Below are 18,465 nucleotides of genomic sequence, written 5' to 3' on the forward strand. Positions count from 1 at the left end.
TCAGCCAGGGCTCCCTGATTGAACCAGATTAACAACCCCAATCAGGGAACTCATATTCTATGCAATCCATCTGGCTGACATCTCTCCAATCATTATTCTATTCTTTTGCTGTTCCCACTCTTCCCTTCACTTTCACTCTCTCAAATCCATTTGTATTTGCTATCCTTTCATCGTTCTGCTGACAGGTCATCACTGACCTGAAACAATCGGTTGGTTTCTCTCCATTGCTGCTACTTTACATTCAGACTCTTTTCAGCATTTGTTGTTTTTTTTTTCAAATTAGTGATTCCAATTAGTGATTAACCCTTCCTGCTAATACAGAGTACTGGATCTACTGAGGGCTGAGGTGCTCATAGGTTGAAGGAGATCTTCCAAGTCTATTTTATGATGGTTAGAGGGACAATGGATACTTTGAGTACATTTCTCCTCTTCTTTCATAAACAAAAAAAAATTAGTAAGGAGAAAATTTGTACAAACTCCCTTCCAGAATAAGCACCAGGATAGTGCATGTAATTTTATGCCTTTGTCGGAGTAAAGGACCAATTAGGTCTAAAATGTTTCTATTTAAGGGAAAAACAATCCACACCATCAAAGCTCTTTCCATCACAGCCTGCTGTTAGTTCAAGCAAAAATAAAGGAGCTGGTTCTGCAACGTACCACACAAAGTTCCAAGAGTATGACACCGAGAGACCACACGTCGGCCTTAGGACCCGAAGGTGATGACCTGTCGCTCTGATTGTGATCAGTGGACTTGACCAGGCCCTGAGCAATGACCTCAGGTGCCAAATATGAAGGATACCTAAACACAACCCATAAATACACATTAACCAACAGCAAGCCTGAAGGCATTAAAAGTGTTTCTTTTGAGTAGATTCAAACAGCTGCTTTTTAAAAAAGTTTTAGCAGCTCATTAAGTTATTTCTAACGATCTTCTAAGCTATCCAATTTCTCTCCATCTTTTATACAGATACTTACTCTGGGGTAATCATTTCTAAGTAGATCGGCTTTCCTTTAGTCTGCCTTGACCAGATGTTCAATGATAGCCTTAAACCAGATATTCTGCAGTGATAAAAACACTGAGAGGAGCTGGCACAGATTCAGGCACTCATTCAGGCTCTGCAGACAATTGCAATCATGTTTTACAACAGTTTGCTTGTGGATATATACGAGTTGCCTGCCTTGGCCTGCCAGCTGCTGCTAACATATTCTTCGAAGCTTTTCTCAATGTATCTAAAAAGAGATATGCCTTCATTCAGCACTTTTCACAGCCTCAAGACATCACAAAGCATTTCACAGGTAGTTAGGTTGTAAAGGATCACATATCTTTCTGTTTTATATTGTAAACTGAAATGCAGGTTGCTCTGTAATGTTGCTGAAACATCAGAAGAGTTTTGCAACTTGCCGTGCAAGGCAATGTTGTTTTGAGACAGAGTGGCACTAAGAGTCTTTGTGCTGAAGTAAAACTGCCTGACAACAGCCCTCCAACTGGGTGAGCTACAGTTTGTTAGAATGCAGTTAAGTGCAGGGCTGCCAGACACCACCACAACCAGTAATGTGAATACTTAGGAGGCTGAGGGTGACCTTATGGAGGTTTATGAAATCATGAGGGGCATAGATAGGGTGAATAATCCAGGTCTTTTCCCCAGCATTCAGGAGTCCAAAACTAGAGGCTTAGGTTTAAAGTGAGGGGGGAGAGATTTGAAAGGAACCTGAAGAGTAACTGTTTCACAGAAGGTGTTGTGCATATGGAATGAGTTGTCAGGGCAAGTGGAGGAGGTGAATACAATTATAACATTTAAAAGACATTTGGGCAAGTACATGGATAGCAAAAGTTTAGAGGGATATAGGCCAAAAGCAGGAAAATGGGATTAGTTCAGTTGAGAAAACCTGGTCGGCATGGATATGTTGGGCTGAAGAGCCTGTTTCTGTGCTGTATGACTCTGTCTCTCCCTCTCCATCCCAGCTTGGGTGATAAACAGAGAAACCAAGCAAGTTAAAAGTAAATTGTTATAAAAGGAAATAACCACCTGATCAAGTATCAATGCAAACAACCATCATGGTTATATTGACAATAGTGTTTTATACTGTGAAATCAAAAGGAATTGAGAGGGGTAATTTAGCCCACCATTGAGATGTGGATTTTTGATCTCCAGAATTCTACGCCCTATCTACATTTTTTTCCATGCGTAACATTGTGTCAAACCATCTGTTTTATTTTGTCTGCAGTTGAGATTTTATGCATGTATGCGCGTGTGTGTATATTTGGGTGTTTTGAAGGGATAAAGTTAAAGTCACATAATAGTAGATTATGAAGCCTTTCTTTGCCATGTGTTAAAGTTAAATTGTTACAATAAATATAGTTATTTTCTATTAATGATGAAACCTGGTGCAATTTACTTGAGTGGCGATAAACAGTCAGGCAAATTGGTGGTTTATTTGGAACTTGTATATTTGGCGACGGCTTGGGGAACAATGAGACATGATTATACGTGCACTTTTCCCAGTTAAGTTATACTAAGGTTCTTCATAGCACAGTCACTGTCATAATGTAGGCAGCAAATTTGTACACTGTAAGCTCCCACAAATCAGATGAGAGCCCAGATTGTCAGTGGCAAAAGTGCGCCTTTATGTTTGCTTGTTGCTGCTGTTGGGACTCTCAGAGCAGATGATCATAGCAGAGATCCAAACACAGGTGAGGAAAAGGGAGCAGTGAAATCACCAGCTGGGGTTACTCCCCTGAAGTGGAGCATGCTGGCTGTGTTATGGTGAGTTTTCTTTTCAACAATATTTAAAGAGCTCTTGAACGTTGAAAAGAATTTGAATTGTTGTTAAGTTTGTGGTCAGCGTGGGTTGAGGATGGGATGAAGGAGAATGTGTACTGCCAGAGATGGGGTGCACTGTCAGGGCAGAGGTTAGCAGTATCAGGCCAATAACACAGTATTAGCAATGTCAGGGTTGGTGGTGGGAGTGGGAAGAGAAATAGGTGTTTTATTCTCAAGTTTACATTTGAAAAAGACATTTCCTGTTCAGTACAGTTCCTGCTGTTCATCATTGTCAATGAAGGTACTGGTTCCATGATTAACAACTGGAGAATCCAACAGCAGATATCCTCAGCAGGTTCCCTGATGCTCAGGTCAGTGTTGGAGTCATCCTTGGAGGAGTTGAGCCAGTATATCTTGGCTCACTGGGTTCAAACTTTCTCGGTAGTTCCCAAGCATATGGGCATTTGTCAAGTTGCCACTGGAAGATTTGGTCTGACCAGTTTAGAAGGATCTCTATTGGGAGAAAGTGAGGATTGCAGATGCTAGAGATCAGAGTCAAAAGGTGTGGTGCTGGAAAAGCCGGTCAGGCAGCATTGAGGAGCAGGAGAGATGATGTTTAAACATGAGTTCTTCACCAGGAATGAGGGGGTGGCCCAAGGGGGCTGAGAGATAAATGGGTGTGAGAGGGATGGATGCTGGTGGGTAGGTAGTTGGGAATGCAATAGATAGATGAAGGTGAGGGGTGATAGTGATAGGTCGGAGCGGAGGGTGGAGCAGATAGGTGGGAATGGACAGGTGGGACAGTTCAAAAGGGTGCGGCTGAGTTGGAAGGTTGGATCTTGGATAAAGTAGGGAAAGGAGTAATGAGATGTTGGGTGGCTAGAGTTTAGTGGTGGAGGAGGCCCAGTACTGGCATGTCCTTGGTGGAGTGGGATGTGGAGTTAAAGTGTTGGTCACAGGCCAGTGGGGTTGTTTAGTGTGTGTGTCCTAGAGATGTATTCTGAAACATTCCACAAGTTGGCATCCTGTCTCCCCAATGTAGAGGAGAACACATCAAGGGCAATGGACACAGTAGATGACATTTGTGGAGGTCCATGGCTGACAGACCTGTACTTCCAAACACGTCATCTATTGTGTCCTGGACCTCTAGCCACCCAATGCCTGAAGGAAGAACATCTCATCTTCTGCCTTGGGACCCTTCAACCATACAGGGTCAATGGGGGTCAATTTCACCAGTTTCCTCATTTCCCCTCTCCCCACCTAACCCCAGATCCAACCTTCCAACTTGGCACCGCACTCTTAAACTGTCCTATCTGTTCATCTTCCTTCCCATCTATCCATTCCAACCTATCACCATCACCCCCCAATCTTCATCTACCTATCGCATTCCCAGGTACACCTCCACCTCCCCCTCCCCCCTATTTATATCTCAGCCCCCTTAGGCCGTCCCTCATTCCTGATGAAGAGCTCATGCTCAAAACATTGACTCTCCTACTCCTTGGATGCTGCCTGACTGGCTGTGCTTTTCCAGCAGCACACTTTTTGACAGGGATCTCTATTGGTCATGATGCTGGAGAGAATTCACCTGCACTTCCTTGAAATAGCATTATGAGATCTTTTCCTTCTATGGGAGAAGGGAGGTGGAGTCGTGGTTAGATGTCTTGACCAAAAGACGATGTCTTGGACATTGCAGCCCACCCTGAGTATTGCACTGGACTGTCAGCCTGGGTTCAATTCAGCAAAGGGATTCTTGACTCCACAACCTTCAGAATCGAACTGCCTTAATTCTTCCCATTTTCAAAAAGCAAAGAAATAAAAATTCATACCAACTGCCCCAAATACAGACATACTCATAACAGCAGTCACGTTCAAATCCTTCTGATTTCTAGTTGGATTCTTACCCAATAGGGAAGTCAACATCAGCATTGTGACCAGTCATGTGATACAGTCCAAACTTCGCCAACTTAACATGACCCTGTTATCATTTAAAAAAAAAGTACAAATATGTTAAAATGAAGTGGCTTTGCCAGGAATACAAGTCAGAGCATCTCTGAATTCAGAAGAAACTAAAGCACTCACTCTTCCCACTTGTCTTATAAGCTGCCTATTGTTGGATATGACTCGGGATCAATCAGGTCATCCCATTTATGACATGGAATTATTCAACACTATTGACTGACATTGCTTTCTGCATTATATCATACACTAATGTTTATCCCGTGCAGTGTAGAACAGCAGAGAAATATAACACACCTCTAAGTCTGTCTTTTCTCTCACAGGGAATCAAAGCTGCTTATTCAGTCTTTCAACCTGTTATGGACCAGACCAGGTCCCCTCAAAATATATCAAGTAGGTAGCCTAGACTCTAACTTTTTCTTAAGTAAATGCGAGGAGCTGTGTTCCAGATGCAATTCGATTGGTCAACCTACTCGACATTAAGCAAAACATAATTTATTCAAATATTATAGTTAAAATACAAGAAAAGAAAGAGGAACTTGGGAAATAACAACTCTATTGGAAAATTTAACAGAATAATGGTAGGCACGGTGGCAGTGTGGTTAGCACTGCTGCCTCACAGCGCCAAAGACCCGGGTTCAATTCCCGCCTCAGGCGACTGACTGTGTGGAGTTTGCACATTCTCCCCGTGTCTGGGTGGGTTTCCTCCGGGTGCTCCGGTTTCCTCCCACAGTCCAAAGATGTGCAGGTCAGGTGAATTGGCCATGCTAAATTGCCCGTAGTGTTAGGTAAGGGGTAGATGTGGGGGTATGGGTGGGTTGCGCTTCGGCGGGGCAGTGTGGACTTGTTGGGCCGAAGGGCCTGTTTCCACACTGTAAGTAATCTAATCTAATCTAATCTAATAATTAGGTTATTTTACTATTAAACAGTAACTGTTCCAATATAGTAACATTGCATATACACACCTGTGACAAAAAGGCCAATTCAGAAAACAGAAAGTCTCACATGCAGTTCTCCAATCCAGGAATAGAGAACACCAAAAGACAATTCTGAGACAAATGTCAGAGACAGAGTATGTAACAGCTGGGAGAGATTCACTGCGTTCAAACCCTGTTGAGACCCCAGCAACAATGGCCGAAAGTTAACTAAAATCCTGGATCTGTGGGAGCTTGACCACACTCACTCAGGCTGCTTCTATTGTTCCAACCATTTAAAGACACTCCAAGGCCTCTCAAGTTGCTTATCTTCTCATAGAATGCTCGACACCTGTCTCCAGATCTCTCTCTAAAATAAACCAGGGCAAAACACACCTCTTTAAGCCTCAGTATGTCACAGACCTTCACTGGGCTCAGTACAGAACCTGCCAGGAACACAGGAGTAAGATTCACACAAAAACAAATGAACTCCATCAAATGAAGATGTCAGTCAATGGAACAGTGTGCATCATTTGCTACAATCCAACTGAAGAACACCATTATCTTTAAAATGTGGAAGAGAGTAGCTACTCATCCAAACCTTGCATACCGACCTCATTAACCATCATTGGCTGCTTCACATCACATCGTTAAGTCTCACGCAATTCTGGGACCTGATCTGTAGCTCCCCAGCAGCGAAGAACCTACTACCAATTGTCAGGGTACTGTAGGACCTGTTATCCAGCCTTGCATAGTTCCAGAAACTACTCGAGTTTAGGCTACTCCAAGATCTGCTGAGCAGCTACAGATAGTCACAGGATCTTGCTTATTAGCCTGGGGCTATGACAAATCTTTGAGGTAAAAACAATGACTGCAGATGCTGGAAACCAAATTCTGGATTAGTGGTGCTGGAAGAGCACAGCAGTTCATGCAGCATCCAAGGAGCAGCGAAATCGATGTTTTGGGCAAAAGCCCTTCATCAGGAATAAAGGCAGAGAGCCTGAAGCGTGGAGAGATAAGCTAGAGGAGGGTGGGGGTGGGGAGAAAGTAGCATAGAGTACAATGGGTGAGTGGGGGAGGGGATGAAGGTGATAGATCAGGGAGGAGAGGGTGGAGTGGATAGGTGGAAAAAGAGATGCGCAGGTAGGACAAGTCCGGACAAGTCATGGGGACAGTGCTGAGCTGGAAGTTTGGAACTGAGGTGAGGTGGGGGAAGGGGAAATGAGGAAACTGTTGAAGTCCACATTGATGCCCTGGGGTTGAAGTGTTCCGAGGCGGAAGATGAGGCGTTCTTCCTCCAGGCGTCTGGTGGTGAGGGAGCAGCGGTGAAGGAGGCCCAGGACCTCCATGTCCTCGGCAGAGTGGGAGGGGGAGTTGAAATGTTGGGCCACAGGGCGGTGTGGTTGATTGGTGCGGGTGTCCCGGAGATGTTCCCTAAAGCGCACTTCTAGGAGGCGCCCAGTCTCCCCAATGTAGAGGAGACCGCATCGGGAGCAACGTATACAATAAATGATATTAGTGGATGTGCAGGTAAAACTTTGATGGATGTGGAAGGCTCCTTTAGGGCCTTGGATAAAGGTGAGGGAGGTGTCTTGGAGGAGGTGGAGGACGTGGGTGGTGTCTCGAACGTATGTGGGGAGTTCCTGGACTAGGGGGGATAGGACAGTGTCGCGGTAGGTAGAGATGAGTTCAGTGGGGCAGGAGCATGCTGAGTCAATGGGTCGGCCAGGGTGGTCAGGCTTGTGGATCTTGGGAAGGCGGTCTCCGAAATGTTGATTTTGCTGCTCCTTGGATGCTGCCTGAACTGCTGTGCTCTTCCAGCACCACTAATCCAGAATATGACAAATCTTTGGGCAATCCTGGAAGCTAGTCCTTAGTCTATGATCCATCAGAACCTGCAGTCCAGCCTTGAGACATAGGCAATCCTGCAATGTTATTTTCATTACAGTATTGCGTCAGGTATATATTCTTTTTTACTCATTTACAGGATGAGGGTATCGCTGGCTGGGTCAGCATTTATTATCCATCTCTAATTGCCCAGAGGGCAGTTAAGGGTCAACCACATTGCTGTGGGTCTGGAGTCGGGTGTAGGCGAGACCGGATTAGTGAACCACATCAGGCATTAGTGAACCACATCAGTTTTTCTGACAATCAACAATGGAGTCATGGTCATCAATATTTTTTTTTTATTTTTTTAATTGAATTCACAATCCACCATCTGCTATGATGGGATTCGAATATTATCTGGGTCTCTGGATTAACAGTGCATCAATAATTTCACAAGGCCATTGCCTCCCCAGACATACATTCGTAAATGTGGCTTGTCACTATTACCAAGCATTTAAAACATTTTCTTTAAATTAACGGCTGCTGTTGAATATGTGACAAATTTTGAATTCATACATTCTATATAAAGTGAGAAAAGTAAATTCCCTTACCTCACAATTCAGAAGAATATTGTGTGGTGCAAGTGCTTGATGAACCATGCTGTGTTTGTTCATGTATTCCAGCCCTTCTAACACCTCAAAAGCGATTTGGAGCACCCTTCCAGGACTGAAAGATATTTAGGGAAGAAAAAGTTAAAAGTAGTTTTCAGAAATATATTAGTTCCCCAGTTTTTAAGTTAAATTTATAAATTTTCCATTGGATAATGCCCACCCCTAGTTTTTTAGATTAGATTAGATTACTTAGATTAGATTACTTACAGTGTGGAAACAGGCCCTTCGGCCCAACAAGTCCACACCGACCCGCCGAAGCGCAACCCACCCATACCCTTACATTTACCCCTTTAACCTAACACTATGGGCAATTTAGCATGGCCAATTCACCTGACCCGCACATTTTTGGAATGTGGGAGGAAACCGGAGCACCCGGAGGAAACCCACGCAGACACGGGGAGAATGTGCAAACTCCACACAGTCAGTCGCCTGAGTCGGGAATTGAACCCGGGTCTCTGGCGCTGTGAGGCAGCAGTGCTAACCACTGTGCCACCGTGCCGCCCATTAGTTGTAGCTCACTACCCCTTCTCAAGGGCAATGAGAATGGGCAGTAAGTGCTGGCATAGTCAGTGATACACATGTCTCATGAGTGAATTAAAAACAAATGGAGGAGTTGCAACCATCTCTGCCAGCAGGACTGTAGCAGAGATGATGCTTTATTCCAGTGTCTGCAAGGGAGGACCACTTAAGGTTCTTCAATGTAACAGGACAAGTATTTAGATTGCTTTACCACAGATGCTGAATTTATCAAGATAATTAACTTGAAGTCTCTCTCACTTCCCAATGTCTCTTAAATTACTTTAAGATGATGTAATTATCTTTCTGTCAGCTACTTCAACTGCAATGTTACTTTAGAAGTTACTGGCAATGATAGGCCGTTACGTTTAATGGGTGGAATGAACTAAACTGTGTCTACTTATGGATACTTCTAGAACAATGGGGCATGAATATAAAGTTGTCACCAACAGTTTAAGGTCAATTTATTTACTCTGAGAGTTGATCCCATAGTGGATACTGATACACCCATGGCAATGAAGTGTACAAAGAGAGGGATTGTCAGGATGGTAACAGACAATATTAATGGATGGAGGCAAAAACAGAAATTGCTGGAAAAACTCAGCAGGTCTGGCCGCATCTGCAGAGAAAAAACACTGAGTTAATATTTTGGGTCCAGTGACCCTTTTTCAGAACTGATGAATGGAGGACTGTTAGGGTATAAAGTCAAAGAGTGTGGCGCTGAAAAAGCACCTGATGAAGGGCTTCTGCCCGAAACATTGATTCTCTTGGTCCTCGGATACTGCCTGACCGGCTGTGCTTTTCCAGCACCACACTCTTCGACTCTGATCCACAGCATCTGCAGTCCTTACTTTCCTCTGTTTGGGTATGAACTCTAACACCAAGATCTTGGGCCGAGCGGTCTGTTTCTGCACTATTGGCTCTACAGAAATTGCTAAACTAACCAAAACATGGTGAAAGCTTTGCACGCCAGCCTGGCAAATGATATTATATGTAACATGTACTCCCTCTGTATTTCCACACACAGGAATTGTATACTGTCATGTTTTTGTTTGTGTGGTTAGGTCAATGCAGTGGATTGGAGCAGGATTTTCTTTTTACTTTTGATTTGATTCCTGACATGACAGAGTAAAGCTTTGCATCCTATCTGGTTCTCCATGCCTTACTGGTTAATCTCAGCTCCATTTCTGGTGTGACCAACCACATAAAGCTTCCTAAAATTTGAGAAAGTGTTAGTGTTAGTGTGTTCCAAAGTGACCACAGATCGGAGTGATGAACAAAATGGCAATGTCACACTGATACAAGGGTTTGCTTGAGCTATGAAGCCTGTATAGGGAGTGATAACATGGTTCAGGGTCCTCAATCTTACACTGGTGTAGGAAGTAGTAACGCTTGACCATTGCCCAAGCTGGAATATTTCTCAAATTCTTGAACGTCATGGAAAAAAGACACATATACCCAATACAAAACTATTTGCATCAGGAAGCATTACATGATTGGGGAAAATACAAAGCAGATTTCCCCAATCCAATCCTTTGGTTCTAGATGTAATAATAAACCAGCCATGACATCAGGAAAAAAAACTCACGGCATATAAAACTTAAAGTCAGGATAATGATCAGCCCTGTTTCGTATACAGAGTGTCAAGCACTCAACCACCCCATTTTGACACTGAGAAATTAAAAGCCACATTATAAAACCAGTTGTAGAGTTATACAGCATGGAAACAGACTTTTTGATCCAACCAGCCCATGCCAACCATGTTCCCAAACTAAACCAGTCCCATCTGCCTATATTCGGCCCATATCCCTCCAAGCCCTTCCTATTCATGAACTTATCCAAATGTATTTTAAACATTGTAACTGCACTGGCATCCAGCACCTCCTCTGGTCGCTCATTCCACACATGAACCTCTCTGTGTGTAAAAAGGTCGTCCCTTGTATCGTTTTTAAATCATTCTCCTCTCTCCTGAAAAATACTCCCTCCCTATAGCTTTGAACTCTCCCATCCTGGAGAAAAGACCCTTGTTAGTCACCTTATCTAAGCCCTTCACGATTTTATAAAATTCAGGAAGGTCACCCCTCAACATCCTATGCTTCAATTAAAAAATGACCTTGCTTTTCCAGTCTTTTTTTTAATAAACATATTTATTAGCAAAAAAAAATGTTTTTTAACTTTCCAAAAATATAAAGTTATTGAAAGTATAACAAATACCAGTATAATATAAAAAGCACAAATTACAATACAACTACTGTCTACTAACTACTAGCCTACCCTATAATGCAAAAACCCAAAAACTGTGCAAAACAACACCAATAAATAAGTGACTAATAAAAAGCAAAAACAAAAGAGCATACAAGAACACCAAAATAACAATGCTTTACAAAGCTCCCAAACAAAAAAAACCAGGAGCGATGTATATATATACCCGTATTAACTCAGAAGTCCTCCCTCCAGGGCCCAGGGCTCAGCAAACCTAACCATCCTGGTTAAACGCACGCCCTAGTTAAGATAACAGACAGAAGTGTGACCAAATAACTCAAAAAGGGCTGCCTCGTCTTATAAAAAAGGTCTGCTATTGGTGCACCATATTTGTGAAAAAATCCAAGGGAATGTGCTCCATAATTAATTCCCACCATCCCAACAAACCTGGTGGGTTCTCAGACACCCAGTTCATCAGAGTATTCTTCCGTGCACAGTAAGCAAGAACATTAAGTAGTTTCTCCCCATGCCTGTCTAAAGATGGTAAATTCGGTAGACCTAAGAGGGGAGATATCGGGTCTACTTTGACTTCAGTCCTCAATACCCTCCCTATCTCTCCCGCCACAGCGCTCCAATAAACACGGAGCCTGTGGCATGTCCAGAAGCAATGGGTAAGAGTACCTACACTTATTTTACATTTGGGGCACATTGGAGATGCCCCTTTTTAAATTTCGCCAGACGATCTGGTGCCGAATGAACACTGTGCAGAACTTTTACCTGCATGGTGCATGTCCTATTACAGATTGAGATCTTTCGCACATTCTCCCATGTGTCCTCCCATGTTTCAGAAGAGATCTCCACTCCCAGCTCTTGCTCCCAGACCTCACATTACCAGTTAATATCCTGCCAGGCCCTGCCACCTAGCAGGCGATAGAGGGCACTAACAAAAAAGATCTCTGCTGGGCAGCCCGTATTTGCGGCTCAGTTGCTTGAAAGACATCATACCCTCTCCCTCAAGTCTCCCAAACTGAAAACTCCTCTCGCTGTCCATGAGTTCATCATCCCTGGTCGGAATCCTGGCATACCAACTATGGGAGTGAGTGTCGAGTGGTGAGTGGATAAGCAACCCTCACTCTGATGCATTGCCCTCCATGCCTTGACCGTACTAATAACCATCGGGGTCCGGCAGTGGTCCATAACTGTCCTCATCTTATCCATGAACAGGTTAATATGAGGACACTTTTCCCAGGGGGGGGGCCTTGACATCCAGCCATATTGAGCACAGATCATTACCTACCCAATCGCACACAAAGGACAGACAAATGACCTCCTTGATGTTCCAGGTGCACCATTTAAAAAGACATTTAGCCATATCCCCTTTCAGACACCCTTGAACCCCCGGAAGGGAGAACCCTGCTTGCAATGTGCCGAACATAAGTAAAAGAAGACTCAAGAATTGCAGAATTGTGTATAAAAAAACTACTATCATAACTACAAACAACTATTGCTGCTACCAAAAAACTACAAAGACCAACTATAAAACCTTGAACAGGAGACTCTCCCCTCTGCCCATAGGGGCGCTCACCCTACACATCCCCGCTTGCACAACTCCTTCAGGCCCAGACTTAGGTTAAAAAAAGTAAATAGACAAGGAGATGATCCTTAAGTCAACAAAAGAAGACAAAGTCAGGATAAGCACTCCACCCATTCCCAGCTCCATGTCACCCCTACTTATGACTAAAAGAGAAAAAGAACTAAAAAAGGGAAAACAACAACAGACACCCACAAACTTTCCCATGATAAAATCCAGTTATAAAAATATAATAGGAACAACATGTTCCAAGATGTTTTTTTTTAATTATTAGGGAAAGAGAAAATAAAGGGGAAAGGGAAAACACAGGGAAAGAAGGAAAAGAGGATGATCATTAACCATATTCTTCAGACCAACTTTTCTATTTTAAAGTGTGCACAAAGTTCTTGGCTTTACCTGCTGAGTCAAACGTATAAGTTCAGTCCTTGTGGCAGATACGAGGCACTGCGGGGTACCTCATGGAGCACTGGATGCCCAGGTTCCTCAGCCTCTTTTTAACTTCATCAAAAGGACTTCCTCTTTTAAATTACACCTGCTGAGAAATCCTGGAAACACATGATTTTTGACCCCTTGTGCAGCAGTGCCTATGGATCTTACCCCAGTGATCCAGAAGCTTCTTTGCTTGTTCCTGTATGTGAGGAAGTGCACTAGGACCGGGTGGGAACACTATACCAGCCCGATCCTGTGCACCGCCACCCAATAGGCCCTTTCAATGTCCAGCCGGCTAGACTCGATTTGAAGACCGAGGAACTGCGGCAGCCAGTGATCAAAGGACCTAACCGGCTGCCCACCTTCTTCACCCTCTAAGAGGCTGAGAATCTGCAGATTTGTCCACCAACCTCGATTTGCGAGGTCGTTGACCTGATCTCGCAAGGCCCATGCTTCCTGCTCCAGTACCTGGATCCGTCCGGATGAGGACTCGATCGCCACTTCAGAGGCCATGGTTCGAGCCTCCACCTCCTCCATCTGCTCCCAGAGGCCCTGGAGGTCCCTGCAGCATGGACGCAATGGGTTAGACCTGGGCACGGATCTCCTCGATCGCAGCCTCAACCTCCATGGTAAGTCTCGCCATCACTGCCGCCAATTCCAGTGAGTCCGTCAGGTCCCCCGGGGTTTCAGGAGAGGCTGCTGCAACCTCTGGTGTGCCCGGTGCTGCAGGGGAGTGTCCTCCTTGCTGCTGTTTGCTCACTCCTTTTCCTTTTGGCATCCTTCCCACTCCAAATTGTCAACAAATATGTGTTCTTCAAGTTTTTAAATTAACAATTCCACCACATAGGTTGGCCAGGGATGGTAAAAAACATCTATTTGCCTTGGGTGTTAGGCAGAGCCATCCAGAGCAGTTCTACTGAATTGCTGCCATCTTGCCGAGTCCCTTCAGACTATTTTTAAATCTCAAACCCTCCATTCCCACCTACATCCTGGTAACTTTTTTCTGAACCCTCTCCAGTTTAATAACATCCTTCCTATAATGACCAGACCTGCACACAGTATCCCAGAAAAGACACGAGGGGCAAATGTTTTACACAGAGGGAGGTTTGGATGTGGAATGTTTAAAAGATACTTAGGTATGTACATGAATAAGACCATAAGACATAGGAGTGGAAGTAAGGCCATTCGGCCCATCGAGTCCACTCCACCATTTAATCATGGCTGATGGCCATTTCAACTCCACTTACCAGCATTCTCCCCGTAGCCCTTAATTCCTTGTGACATCAAGAATATATCAATTTCTGCCTTGAAACCATTTAGCGTCCCAGCCTCCACTGCACTCTGCGGCAATGAATTCCACAGGCCCACCACTCTCTGGCTGAAGAAATGTCTCCGCATTTCTGTTCTGAATTTACCCTCTCTAGCTCTAATCGGAAAGGTTTGGAGACATATGAGCCAGAAGTAGGTAGGTGGGACCAGTTTAGCTTGGAATTATAGTCAGCTTGGATAAATTGGACTGAAGGCTCTGTTTCCCTCCTGTATGACTCTATAACTTTATGACTTTATAACAGGCCTCACCAACGTCCTGAATAACCTCAACATGACATTTCAACTCCTGTACTCAAAGGTCCGAGCAATGAAGGCAAGCATCAGATGGAGAAATATTATTTCAAACTTGGCAGGGCATTGCTGATATTAAAGGAGAAAGTGAGGTCTGCAGATGCTGGAGATCAGAGCTGGAAATGTGTTGCTGGAAAAGCGCAGGTCAGGCAGCATCCAGGGAACAGGAGAATCGACGTTTCGACGATTCCTGAAGAAGGGCTTATGCCCGAAACGTCGATTCTCCTGTTCCCTGGATGCTGCCTGACCTGCTGCGCTTTTCCAGCAACACATTTCCATTGCTGATATGTGGGCGGCACGGTGGCACAGTGGTTAGCACTGCTGCCTCACAGCGCCAGAGATCCGGGTTCAATTCCCGCCTCCGGCGACTGACTGTGTGGAGTTTGCACGTTCTCCCCGTGTCTGCGTGGGTTTCCTCCGGGTGCTCCGGTTTCCTCCCACAATCCAAAGATGTGCAGGTCAGGTGAATTGGCCATGCTAAATTGCCCGTAGTGTTAGGTAAGGGGTAAATGTAGGGGTATGGGTGGGTTGCGCTTCGGCGGGTCGGTGTGGACTTGTTGGGCCGAAGGGCCTGTTTCCACACTGTAAGTAATCTCATATTAAAGCCATGTCATTTCACTACATATGATTTTGCTGTTCTATCAGTTTCTCCACACCACCTAGAACATTTCACAACTGAAGGTAACAGATATATATTTAGCTGCACACATTTCCTCGATGAAAAGTTTTCCGTATCCTTCCATGGAATGTCCATCACTTTGGAGTTTGGTCCAACACTTCTCTGGCTCCAAACTGTTTCATGCACCATTTTAATTCCTGTCACTACTGCAGTTACATGGTTTTACCAGCAGATGGAGTGTGAATACACAGTTGAACAGCTACATGGTTAATTGCCAAGCTCTAATAACAAATAGCAAGATTGAAGCTTTGTAAAGAGTCAAGAGACAAATTTCAGGTCTTTGCATAATGCGTGTCTGAGAGAAACTGAGACACATTTCAAAATCAGAGTGCTGGATAAACTCAGCAGGTCTGGCAGCACTTATAGAGAGAAAAACAGAGTTAATGTTTCAAATGAATGAATAAATGAATCACTAGACTCAAAATATTAACTGTTTTTCTCTCCACAGACAATGTCAGACTTACCTAGCTGCTCCAGCATTTTCTGATTTTATGTCAGAGTCCCAGTTCTTTGATTTTATTTCATTTGCCTCTTCCTTCAACCCATTATTACGATAACATTATTCTGTACATCGTATGCAACAGATAATGTGATCACAAGCAGACGTCACAGTATCTGGGAGGATTAAATGTAAAAACTGACAAGGTTGAATCAGCTGTCCCCTTCATAAAATCTGCCTCTAAGTTTAGAAAGTTGCTCCGTTCTCTAATAACCCTGAGGAATGTTTCCTTCGACCTTGTACAGGACTGGAAAAGACATAGTAGTCCATCAGTTTGTAATTTTCTAATGAAAATGTTCAGAGTTGCTATTACACACCGCTGGATCAGGCAGGACTTGAACCTAGGTTTCTTGATTAAGAGGTAGGGACACTACCACGACACCACAAGCGCCCAAAAACCCTAGCCAGTTAGTTGCATTAGAATCACCTTAAAATCAATCAGCTGGACCAATTTGATAGCAGGAGAAAGTGAGGACTGCAGGTGCTGGAGATCAGAGTCAAGATTGTAGTGCTGGAAAAGCACAGCAGATCAGGTAGCATCCGAGGAGCAGGAAAATTGAGGTTTTGGGTATAAGCCCTTCATCAGGAATAAGTCCCGTGGGCCCAGGGAGGCTGAGAGATAAATGGGAGGGGCAGGTAGCTATGAATGTGATAGGTAGATGAAGGTGGGGAGGAAAGGTAAAAGGTCAGACAGGAGGGTGGAGTGGGTAGGTGGGAAGGAAGATGGACCGGTCAAGAGGGCGGTGCTGAGTTGGAGGCTTGAGACTGGGAAAAGGTGGGGGAGGGGAAATGAACCAGAGCTATGAATGTGATTCCCCACTGACGCTACAGACTTGGGTAGCTTCCCATTTCAGTTGTAGTTCAGTTGGTCAGATCCACACTCTAACTCCAATGGAGCAAGCTCTTGGGATGCGATGGGTACCATCTTTGCCTTGGAGCCAGGAACTCTGGATTCAAGTCACACTTCAGGATGTGATACCCAATGTGTTCATAATGAACCAAACAGATCGAGTATTTGGCTGTAAATCACTGCAATGCACACCGATGGCAGATATTAACAGCGGGTGAGAAGCCCCCGGTCAGGTCAGCTGCAGAGGAGAAAGGATTGGAACGTCTCCCACCAGTATCCTTAGCTCCAGACTACAGCGTGCATCTCAGAAGATGGGGTGAGACGGGGCAGTTGATTGGAGGGCCAGTGGGAATCAGATTGCTGCCCACAGCACAGGATTCTATCCTGTTCCACCTGAGAATAATCCAGGATCTGCCTCCTTGCCTGACAAATGATAGAAGGAAGTCACAGTGATGTGGGTCCAATCCGCCTTCGGAATAGATCTCAGATGATTGCTCTTCTCCCACAACCTGAACGCCAAATGCAGCCAAAATAAACACTTCTCAATCTGGACCATCCTGAAGTAATAGGCTTCACACAGTGTGTCAAACCCAGAATAACTGACTACACTAACACACTGGGAAACAACCACTTGCACTCACCATCTGAACGCAACTTTTAAAAACTATATATATTTATGAGATGCAGGTGCTGCTGGCTGGCCAGGATTTATTGCCCACCCCTAGTTGCCCTTGAGAAGGAAACAGTGAGCTGTTAAGGGAAAAATGTGTTGACAAATTTGATCTAATATTTTGAGGAGATAGCTTGGGGTGTTGATGAGGGTGATGCATTTGATGTGGTCTACAAGGACTTTAATGAAGGATCTGCCTGTCTCACACTAATACTTCTGTTCAGCTGGCCTGCTGTAATCTATTGCTTTTTGGTGAATTTCTATGCATTCGCTCAATGCTATTTTTCTCAGTTCACGTTTCTTCACAAGTCTCTTAAACAAGATGCTAACATAGTTCATTATTATTTCTGAACATCGGTTCCTTAAATTCATATCTTCAACAGCCTTGTAGTCCTCCTCCTCTAACACCTCAACAATCTTCTGCTTCCAGACTTTTCTTCTAAGCAAGATGTGACTTCTCCAAAGTCCTGACTGATGGAAATGCATGCAACAGCGCCTCTGCTGTTAATGACCTCTTCTCTTCGACTGAAGCAGTTTCTGACTGAATACATCTGCTTGGAGACTGTAAGGACTGCAGATGCTGGAAGTCAGTCAGTAGATGTGAAGTTGGAAAAGCACAGCGAGTCAGACAGGCTCCGAGGTGCAGGAAAGTACGAAATGTTTCAGCATGAAATGTTGACTTACCTGCTCCTCAGATGCTGTCTGAGCTGCTGCGTTTTCCCAGCTTCACATCTACTGAATATCTTTGCTTCTGGGCTATTCCACCCCTCTCTCCCTCCAGCCTCCATGTTGTAAACCTCAAGTCAGCAAATACTTTGGCAATTATCACTCTGGGGGGAATTTACTTGTCATTTAGCTAAAATCACATTTTTGGAGATGCTGTCTTTAGCTCACTGTTCAAAGTTAATTTACAACTTGTTGAAAGAGTCAGATCATCACAGAACTGACAGCCCAAATCCATCCTTCCCCTACTTTAAAACAAAAATTTTCAAATAATAATACATTGTGAAAATTATTGGATTCACTGGTTTAAATTGTCTCCTGGCTCAGATTCTGGGCTACTTATTAACAAAACTTCAATTTCATTGATTCGGCACATTTGCAGATACTGGCCTTGTTCCCCAGGATGCCCTGAAGATCTTAAGATCACCCCAGTGCAGCAAGTTGCAGTGCAAAAGCTCCAGGAAATTTAATGGGGCTGATTGGACCAGACTTTTAACTGATGCACAATGTGTATTAATTGATTCACATGAAGGATACATTGAATACAAGCTTACTC

The 18,465-nt window shown here is 44.1% G+C and overlaps 1 protein-coding gene across 2 annotated transcripts in view; it reads right to left on the minus strand.

The window, feature by feature from the left end:
* The window catches only part of tbck (TBC1 domain containing kinase), a 202,672-nt gene that overhangs the window by 157,567 nt on the left and 26,640 nt on the right, over nt 1-18,465 (minus strand). For both annotated transcript variants that reach the window (XM_043674337.2, XM_043674336.2), the window contains exons 4-6: nt 8,071-8,185; nt 4,664-4,737; nt 658-799 (exon numbers count right to left, since the gene is read on the minus strand). In XM_043674337.2, the coding sequence (XP_043530272.2) occupies nt 658-799; nt 4,664-4,737; nt 8,071-8,185 (331 nt within the window). The remainder of the gene's footprint in view (nt 1-657; nt 800-4,663; nt 4,738-8,070; nt 8,186-18,465) is intronic.

Source organism: Chiloscyllium plagiosum, unplaced genomic scaffold (assembly GCF_037043375.1).
Source record: "Chiloscyllium plagiosum isolate Xiang-an unplaced genomic scaffold, Cpla_swu_hap1 HiC_scaffold_36, whole genome shotgun sequence".
Taxonomy (NCBI): domain Eukaryota; kingdom Metazoa; phylum Chordata; class Chondrichthyes; order Orectolobiformes; family Hemiscylliidae; genus Chiloscyllium; species Chiloscyllium plagiosum.